At 30.0% G+C, this 10,609-nt stretch overlaps 1 protein-coding gene across 5 annotated transcripts in view; it reads right to left on the reverse strand.

Moving 5' to 3' along the window:
- Window positions 1-10,609, reverse strand: part of LOC117168779 (titin homolog) — a 126,593-nt gene that overhangs the window by 40,575 nt on the left and 75,409 nt on the right. For all 5 annotated transcript variants that reach the window (XM_033354567.1, XM_033354565.1, XM_033354563.1 and 2 more), the window contains 3 exons: window positions 3,261-3,429; window positions 473-521; window positions 262-397 (listed from right to left, as the gene is read on the reverse strand). In XM_033354567.1, the coding sequence (XP_033210458.1) occupies window positions 262-397; window positions 473-521; window positions 3,261-3,429 (354 nt within the window). The remainder of the gene's footprint in view (window positions 1-261; window positions 398-472; window positions 522-3,260; window positions 3,430-10,609) is intronic.

Consider the following 10,609-nt stretch of genomic DNA (forward strand, 5'->3'; position numbering starts at 1 on the left):
TATTTAAAATTAAACATGATAAATTAAATTTAACCACTATAATTAAACGTAACCAGACGTGCTTTTAAAAAGTAGAATTTAAACATTCTACAAGTGTAAAGAAATTAAGAGTGACAGAAGCCACTTACATATTTGGTGTGGTACTCTCCCGAAATGTATGCGTGTATAATGTAGAGAAATTGCAGTAATTATTGACATAACTCGAAAATTCCATTTATGGGGGAGCAGGTCCTATCTTTGGATAATTAAATTATTACTCACCTTGCCCTCTTTCTCCCAGCGAATATTGGGCTGTTCTGTAGGGGCATAAACCTTGCATTCCAGACTGACAGCATCTCCATCGCAACATCTAAGATCTCTGAGTTCCTTCCTTATGATCGGCAGACTCAGTACTTTCCTGGAGAAGAATTGTTGTTGTTGTCATTGGTTAAAAAAAAAGTGAAAGTTCTTGAAAGAAGTTCATTGTACTTACCCGTGTCTTACCGATGACTGCTGTTCCATAGTGTCACCTTTGCCCTGACCTATTCATGAGAGCAAAGACACGCTCTACTTAATACCCTTTATTTTTTGCAAAATTAAATTGTTGTTTATCATTTCTTTCTTGCAGCAACCAACATGTAGGGAAAACTATTCAGGTTTAGGTCACTTTTACGATTAGGTTATTTAAATTTATTGGAATATGCTAAAAAATGTGTCCTTTAAACTTTAACGACAATGGTTGGCACAATATTTTAAACAACCATATTCATTATCAACCATATTTAACCTAAAAGTTGTTAAGCTTATTGTTTCTTTACAGAAATCATCTCTCTAATTACTCAGGAAAAGTTCAAGGAAAAATTTAAATTTTTGTGATAGACTTAAATATTATTAATATATCTTTTAAATGTTCCAACTTTTTTTAAATTTTCATTAGTATTACAACTAACAGGAAATTAATACAAAATTATTTAAAATACTTTTTAGGTATAATAAATCCCCATCCTATAGGTATTTGTTTGTAAATAAAATTTATTTAAAATTAGAATTGAATTTCACTTATTCCAAATATGCCTCCATGCTCTTTTTTATATTTAAAACGTTTAGGAACAATTCAAAAGTAATAAAAAATAAAGAAAAGTAGAGTGCACAAATTCTTGAATACCACAAAAATGATGCGAAGTACCTAAAACAGATAATTAAATTTTACTTATTTCAAAAGAGGTTGGCTATATTTTATCTTTACAAAAATCAACTCAAGTCTGTTTCCTGCTTGTATAAAAATCTTCATAAAACTCACAGTTTTTTATTTATCCAAATCCTTTATAATATTTTCTTACTTAGTTTTCAATGTGAAGTAAGACTTTCTAAAAAATAATAATTATTACTTTAATTTCTTTTTGAGTATAAAATACTTAAAAATCATGAATAAATAATATTTTCAGATTAAATATTCAACTGTTCTCTATGAAATTCGTCTCTCTAGCTTCAAATTTCAACAATTTCCACATTTCTGTTGTTGTTAAAGGTCCATAATTTTATTATAAGTTTTAATTTTTTGGAAGAAAATTCAAATATTTCGTTGAAAAATCTTATATTTTGTTGAAAACTCGTCTTTTTTTATGAAATAATCTGCTTTTTATTTAAAAGCAAAATAAATTTATTTAAAATATCAACTATTACATTTTTCGTTCAGAACTTCATTTTTTGCTTGAAAGTTCAACTGCTTGTTTAACAGTACAACTACTTTGTTAAAAATTAATTTTTTTATTGTAGATTGATCTTTTAAATGTAAAATGAATGTCTTTGATTTGAAAATGCTTCTTGTTTTTCGAAAATTTAACTGTTTGGTTAAAAATTCATCTACTTTGTTGAAAATGCATTTGAATTTGAATTAAATATTAGCACCTGCATTAATTATATTTAAAAGACTTAATTTTTCTATTGTATCAAAATATAATAATATAAAAAAATCAAATATTTGAAATTAGTATTATCCAAAAGAATCCTTTATATTTATTGGAAAATGCAAAAAAATCTTGCCGTTTGGAGTGTTGTCTTTTTTATTGATTTTTGTTTTGTTTGATTTTATGTTCTCATTACCTTTAAAATGCATGAATTACTTTTTATACAATGTAAACTTATCCTTTCTTAGATTGACAGCATTTTAATAGTTTATTCTATATGTAAAAAGACTAAAATGCTTAATTTTAAGACACTTAGAGAATAAAAACAACAACAAATTAATGAAAAAGAAAAAACTAATCATATCTGATTTCTAATTATTTTTTGTTGAAAGATTTGTAGCCTAAAATTCTAGGAGTTAGATTAATGTGAGTATTCAGTTTCAAAAATAATTTATTTGCCTCATTAAATGAATCACCCTGTTAGAACATATACGAAATTCTAAATTCAATTTTACATGTTCAATTCGGTTCATTTTTATTTAAAGTAGCTCATAACATGAGTATTAATTCTCCCAAAAAGTGATGTGCCTTTTTCTCCGTTTTCAAAAAATCAAATTTTAAATAATCGTCATAAACCATACATATTTTGGTGAAAAACAATTCCAATCGGCCGGTAGCTCAAGCAGTAGCTTTTCTGCTTCATGGCCGGAAGGTGGCGTGTTCGATACCTGATCCCTGTAATTTTTTATTCAGCTTTCTCAATTTATAAGAATGTTTATAAATAAAGTAGAATTCTCTTGGAAACACCGACTTTTCAACTTTATCTTGATTTTCGCAAGCAAACTTAAATAATTGTATTTTTAATCGCAATTGCTACTTTCGAAGCAAATATTTCTTTGACAATTCACTGTTCTGTTTGAAAATTCTACAATTTTTCGTTCAAAAAACCTCGACCAGACTGCTAGTGAGCATTATGAAAAAAATTAATAACATTTTTCAAATACAAATTTCTTTGTGGAAAAATATGATAAAGTATTAAAAAAGAGGTTTTTCGTGAAAAAGGGTATTGAAAAATTATTATGTGCAGTATCTTTGAGGATCAGAGAATAAAATTTATAAACATGATAATAAATAAAGAAAAAAGTGCTGTGAAAGAAAAGCGCTACTGTCTGAGCTAATAGCGGATTGGAATTTTTGTTTAACACACTGAATTTTACACACTTTTTAATTTCACTAAATAAGTTATAAACTGAAAATAAAATTTACAATTTTGCGGATTTCCCTTCTAACGTAAATAATTTGAAGTATGAGGCACACAAGAAAGAATTTGAAATTATAAAAATTCTTAACAAATTCTTAAATAATGAATATTACCTTTGGCGTAGATTTGTAGAGAAATTATAGCCTTTGCTTCTCCATGAGAGTTTTTTGCGATAACAGAATAGGTCCCAGTGAAATCGAGCTTAGCGAACGGAATTTCGAGACGGTACTGAGGGCCAGCACCGATGCGTCGAAAATGTGCCGCGTCTCTGTAGTAATCTGGCTATAATGACAGAAAAATCATGTTCGTTCTCTTAATAGTGCTAAGAAATCGACGCAATATAATATTAATTCATTGATAAATAAGAAAATTTACTGAGTTGCTTCTGTACTTGCAGATAAACAACTAAGCAATGCAGAAATGACGCAAGGTTGGCATAATAAAATCGGACTAATAGGAGTGAGTTTCTGCCTTGATCATGGCATTCGAATGGTGATCAGCCATGTCACAACGGTGTTTATTAATTCAACTATCTTTACGTGCCAAGCCGCTTATTAGTAACAGATTTTTAGTAGCAAACCTAGAATTTATTTTTGAAGAAACATCAAAAGAAATGATAAAAAAGCATTTTTCAAACAGAAGTAGAATATACAGGCCTCAAACTCACTTCAGAGATAAGAAATAGTATGAATAGTAAAACAAATTTGAAAAAAGAAATTTTAAAGTAGTGACATAAAATATTTCAAGTATCAAGTTTATGTGTAGTACGCATTTAAGTAGGTGTGGCTAGAAATCAAAAAGTGTGCAATGCAAAAGCATCTTTATTTTTTAAGCATTATATTCAGTTTTCTAACCTTATATTTCATAATATTAAAAATGATTTTTAATATTTATTTCAAATGTTATTCTTTAGTTTATAAAGTATCAATATCCCAACTTATTTACTGCAGGGATTGCAGTTTTTCTATTTTAAATTTTATTTGATTTAATTTTCAATTTATTTTCAATTAAGTTATTTTTTTACAAGTTCCAAAGTATTATTAAAAAGTCATATTGCATAGTTAAAAGTTCAATTGTTTTATTGAAAAATCGTCTTTTGGCTAGAAAATTCAACAATTTAATTGCATTTTCTTTCTTTCTTGACTAACACATTTAGTTGATGATAATTCAACTATTTTGTTTAACCTTTACCTATTTGGTTTAAAAATTCATCTCTTTTTGTAAAAAATTGCACATTTTTTCTTAAAAATCATTTATCTTTTTTAGCTAAAGATTCAAGTATTTTGTTGAAAACTCGTTTTGGTTGGTTAAACCCAACTTTTTTTCATTTCATATTAAAATATATTTTGTTGAAATACCATCCATTTTATTTTTCGTTGAAAATTAAAGTCTTTGGCTGAAAGTTGAACTACTTTCACAAATTTTAATTTTGTTGTTGGTTTAATATTCATGATTTCAGTTGAAAGTTCAACTATATTGTTAAAAATTTATTTATATTGCTAAAAAGTCAACTACTATCTGCTTAAAAAGTCATACATTTGGTCGAAAATTTATTTTTATTGTTGATCATTTCTCTATTTGGTCATCTGTTTGTAAAATATAAATTCTTTTTGGCTTGAAAATTCAACAATTTGATGAACAATTTAAATATTTGGTACAAAATTAAACTATTTTGTAGACGATTTTTTTTTCTATCGAAAACTACATTTTTCCTCACATACGAATTGTTTGAAACCTAGAAGGCTAAAAATTAATCCTGTGGCTTTAAAGTGGATCTTTACGGTTTTTATAGGACCCTGATTACGAATCTGAAGTCAAAATTTTGGAATTCCAAAGTTTTGACTTCAGATTCGTAATGAGCAGCCGAGAAAATCCCTCAAAATCTATTTTAAACCCGAACGGTTTATTCGCAATCAGTGACCCAAAAAACCCTTAAAACTATTTTTAGCCACACAACTTATTTGAAATTTTTTTCTCCACCATATTAGATCCGCCATTTTGTAAACCCTGTTTTGAAGCCAAAGCATTTATCCTTTAACTCAGTTCTTACCATATTGTATCCGGTGTTTAAAAATTATCAAATTTTACTTTAGATTCGTATCCAGCTACCCAAAAAATCCCGAAAAAAAACTATTTTTAAGCCACAGGACTAATTTTTATATTTTTGTCCGCCATGTTGGATCCGTGATATTGAATTTTGAAATGTTGACTTTAGATTCGCAATCAGGATCCAAAAAACCTTAAAACTTATTTTTAAGCTTCAGGACTTTTTTTCTCACTTTTGTCCGCCATATTGGATCCATCAACCTTGAAAACTATTTTCAAGGTTTAGGATTTATTTGTACATTTTTGTCCGCTATATTGCATCCACCATTTTGAATTTAGAAAATCTCAAAACATATACTCCAAATTCGTAACCAGTGACACAAAAAAAACCCAAAATACCCCAAAAACCTATTTCGAAGCCACATGACTTATTTAGAAAAATTTGTTTTCCGCCATATTAGATTCGCCATTTTGAATTTGTTAAATGTTGAATTCAGATTCGTATTAAGCGATCAAAAAAACCCTGGAAACATATTTTGAAGCCAGAAAACTTATTTTTAAATTATTTGTCCGCCATATTGGATCCGACATTCTGAAAATCGGAATTTAAACAAATTTAATCATTCAATTTGTCTTTTTGGGTAGAAAATTATTCCTGTTGATTGCAGATTTGTCACTTTTTTTTAATTTAACCATTTGGTTGAATAATAATCTGTTTTTATTCAGATTTCCACTATTATTTTGGAAATTTGCCCTTTTAGATTGAATTCAACTCTTTGATTTAAAAACAATTGAGACAATTTTCCGATATGTTGTGATTCACTGAGAAGGACCCGACATATTATTTTAGTCAACTGGCAAAAAAGTTGATTAATATTTTTAATGGCAAAGTAAAGAAATAGTGGACATGGCGGACAATTGTCACAAAATAGTGTCTTTAGTGTATTTTTTCGAAATCGTAGCAAAATAGTGTCACCGCTCAAAAAAGTGTTAAATCGTTTCAATAATGTGTTAAGTCCGAGACATGGGTGTAATCAAAAATGCAGTAGCACCAAATGGAAAAATAATATATAGAGAATATTCAGTGATGAATGGTATTTTTTAATCATTACTCGTAAAAATGCAATTGCTTGACAAATTACTAATTGGGTGGTCATACGAGCGTTACTTGCTCTTCAGGGCTTTAGTAATATAATTTTCTTATAATGGGAGCAATGAAATCAGTCGTATATTACGAATAATGACAAGTGTATATTACTTTCACCAGTGCCCAAAGTGCCTTCATCATTACTCATAATAAGTAGGGTAGATGCAGTGGTTATCAAAATCCTTACTTTTATATAATTAATTTCAGAAAATTTTGGCTAGATTTAAGCAAAATGTTATCTGACTTTCAGAATTCAGTACTAAATTTAAACGTTTTGAGATCATAGAACCGGAGGGTGCTATCTTCAGTTTTAACAAATCCTATCCTATAGATATCAGCTAGATATTTGCGGCATATCCTTACAAGGTGAATTTTTCTATATATCTGGAATATCGATAAGATAAGAAATAGATAAATAAATATAAATAAATATATATGTATATTTATAATAAATAATATAAATAAATGTCCATAATGAAGGTTGTTTAGACGTTTCTGAGAAATACAGACATCCAATTTAAAACTCAGAAATTTGAATATCCAAGGAACGTCCAAAAACATTCCAGAATAGGTTATGGATGTTCTAGGGATAAAGAAATTTCTGCCTTGTACAGATAATAAATATTCAGAAGATATATATAGGATATTTAAAAGATATATTTGGACATAAATTAGATATTCCGAAATATCTAGGTATTCTATTTTACTCTAGAAATTAGAAATGGTTCTAATTCTGAATCAATTCAACTTAAAAAGAAATAGTGAGAATTAAAAATCTCTATATAATTTGATTAGAGCAACTTGAACCTCAATCATCTTCAACCTAAAATATGGAGAACTCAATGTTTATTTACAAAAAAAGCATCTTTCTGATCATTTAGGAGTATGTACTTTGAAGGCAAATTCAAGATGTCGAAGACTCACATTTTTTTATTAACATTTTGAAAATTGCCCAACTTCAAACAATTTTCCGAGTGTTATGCCCAACAGGAAAATGAATCAAAATTATGACAATTAAAATTTTAATTTTTTTAATGAGAATTGAATTTTACTTATTTCGAAAAGGGTTAGATACTTTTTCTCTTTAATAATTAAAACGTTTAAAAATAGGTCAAAAGTATTAAACAATAAAAAAAGTCGAGTCCAAAAACGTTTAATATTCTTAATGATGAAAACATGTTTTCTTCTATATAAAAACCTCGATAAAATGCACAATTTTTAATGTATCCAATTAGTTTACAATAATTTATTATCAAACTATTTGCTTGATAATTTAACAGTTTTGCATAAAATTTACCTTTTTAGTTTGAAAAATGAACAATTTCGTTTAAAAATCTACGATTTGGTCGAAAACTCGTCTTTTTATAAAGTTAACTGGCTGAACACTATACTACTTTGTTAAAAAGTCGTATATTTTTACGAACTCAATAGTTTTTGGATAAAAACAAAAATATTTCTTCGTTGAAATATAAAATATTTACTTTTTCATTGAAAAATTTCCTTTTTTGCTTGAAAGTTTAAAGGCCGTTTTTTATTAATTCAACTGTTTTTGGTTTAAAATGAATATATTTATTTATATAAATATCAAATATAAAATTTTTGGTTACGAATTCATATTTTTTGATTAAAAATTCATTTCTTCGTTTCAAAACTGATAATTTTAGATTAAAATGTATCTCTAGTTGAAAAATTTTATTTTTAGGTAGAACATTAATCTTTTTTCATTAGCAGATGGAGTTTTGTCGACCATGGTATATTAATTAAATAGTGAGATGTATGACCATCAATCTACAAAAACATATATCTCATTCTCTAATTAATCTTTTTCATTGATAATTCATCTTCTGGGTTAAAAATCCAATTATTTTGTTAAAAATGCATATAATAATATAAGAAAATATATAAAATATTTGAAATTGGTATTATGAAAAATAATCTTTTTCAAAGCGCTTTGATTTACAATGTCTTTAATTTCTTTTAATGTTTCTTACAAAATGATTCACTATCTTGTAAAAATGAGGGGAAAGGAGAAAATTGAGTGAAAATTCTGGATTTTTGTTGTTTTTGAGGATTTTTAAAATATAAGGGGAAAAAGGGAAAAGGAAATTAGATAAAAAAGTGCGCAGTTTGATATCTTTTCATATGAAAAAAGAACATTTTATTCTCTCTCTTTGCAGAAATATGTTCAAAAAACGAATATTCAAAAAAGAGACTTCACCAAAATTTTTAGAGGTAAAATATATAAAACAAGGATTTACGATTGATCTATTCTCTATTGGTGCATTCGCCAATGTGACTATTCCACGAACAGCGTCGTTTTACTTTCAGGACGCCTAAGAAAGATACCCTGGACGTACTCTCGCCCATATAGGGAGCGAAAGTTAATCGTATCGGTTTTTGGCCGCCCCGGTGCTACTCCGACGCGGTATATTTCGCGACCTAGCGTTTTTCCTGGTTGGACAGGCCTCAATCATTTCGTTGAGAACCTCAGGAGAAAATTATTCCAAAGAAAGATTAATGTGTTCCGCGCAGTCTGAGTCATTCAATGAATCCCTTTGCGGAGCCGTCTCAGGGATTCATGGGAGATTTCTCCACTAATGCTAGAACTTATCCACCGAAGAGATCCTCACGCAGGTTTCCTCAACTGACTTCGCACGCGTCTTGACTGCAAAAAGCAGAGCTGCCAAATATGTAGCTATGTGTGCCCGTTTTCGTTCTCGACTCCCAAAATGAGTCTTTAAGTATTAATCGACTCAGAATGATAATCACTGAATCTTCTAGTCCTTTCCAAAGTTGAAAAACAATATTTTCCCAAAAAGATTCTTCAAAATCACACGAATTTTCTTGCGCTTTGGATTATAATTAGAGTTTTGCAACGAGTACAAGACTAACTAGAGTTGGTTACAATACAACAAATTTTGATGAGAGTAAAGATTCTAAATATATATCTGGGACTTACCGCTTAAAACACTTTGTTTACAGTTGAAATTCGAAGACTCATGTCGAACAATTAATTTGCACTCACATAGAAAGAAAATCTAAATAAATTTATGAAATTCAGACCTTATCTAACAATAATAACATTTCCAAGAAAGATGGAAACCACTTAATCTTTTGACATGTTACGCCTCACGTGGGAAGTTAATCACTGACCTATGAATGTTGTTTTTAATTCGACGTGGGCAGATCGCACATGCACCGAATCAATAGATTGACCGCGACAACGTCGTCAACGCCAACGCGTTCGAAGGCACTCGCCATCCCGTTCGCGGCACGCGACGTCTATACCTCAACTTTACTCTTAACTTGAGGATCAGTCAGAGTGGGGATCCATCGGATCATTCTCTTTACTTCAGCGATCATTCTTTGTCTTTATATGTGTGCGTGGACACGATCGCATGGACACCAACACGCAATCGGATTTACACGAATAGATCATCCGTGACGCTTTTTTATCACACGCGACTCACCTTTGGTTGCGTGGGAATCCCGGGGAATCCCCACCACGAGAATCCCTACTCAAAAATTCGACACCGGATCCGACGCGGAAGCATAATAGTTTTGGGCGTAGTAACCAAAGCGGAAATCTACATAAAATCCAAACAGTTTCCTACGTCGTAAACGACGTTAAAATCTATGTGGGATCCTAATAGCTTCCTATATCCTAACCAATGTAAAAATCTTCGTAGGATGCGACACTATATCCCACATAGAATCATAATATTTTCCTACGTCGTAACCAACCTAGAAATATGCGTAGAATTCTAATAGTTTCCCACGACGTAGCCGAAATACAAATATACGTAAGATCCTAATAGTTTTCTATGCGTTAGTAACGTGAAAATCTACGTAGGATTTGAAAACGGATCCTTCGTAGAATCATCATAGTATCCTACGTCATAACCAACCTGAAATCTACGCAGAATCCTAATAGTTTCCTACAGCGTGAACAAGGTCGAAATCGACGTATAATCCTAATATTTTTCTACATCGTAACCAACTTGGAAGTCTACGTCAGATTCTACATCGCATCGTACGTGAAATCATAATAGTTTCTTGTGTCGTAAACAAAATCGAAATCTGCGCAGAATCCTAACAGACTCTGCATCAACTATGATAAATATACGGTGACAAAATGATGTAGCCATTATAAGGGGCCAAGTGGGTCCCACTCCTTCGGCTTGCGGGTTCGATTCCCGCCTCGCACTCTGGAAAAGTCTCGGTGGCCCATGCGGTGAACACTAGCCTAGCAAGGGAGTTGTTCATCTC

The sequence above is a fragment of the Belonocnema kinseyi genome, chromosome 3, assembly GCF_010883055.1.
Source record: "Belonocnema kinseyi isolate 2016_QV_RU_SX_M_011 chromosome 3, B_treatae_v1, whole genome shotgun sequence".
Classification (NCBI taxonomy): domain Eukaryota; kingdom Metazoa; phylum Arthropoda; class Insecta; order Hymenoptera; family Cynipidae; genus Belonocnema; species Belonocnema kinseyi.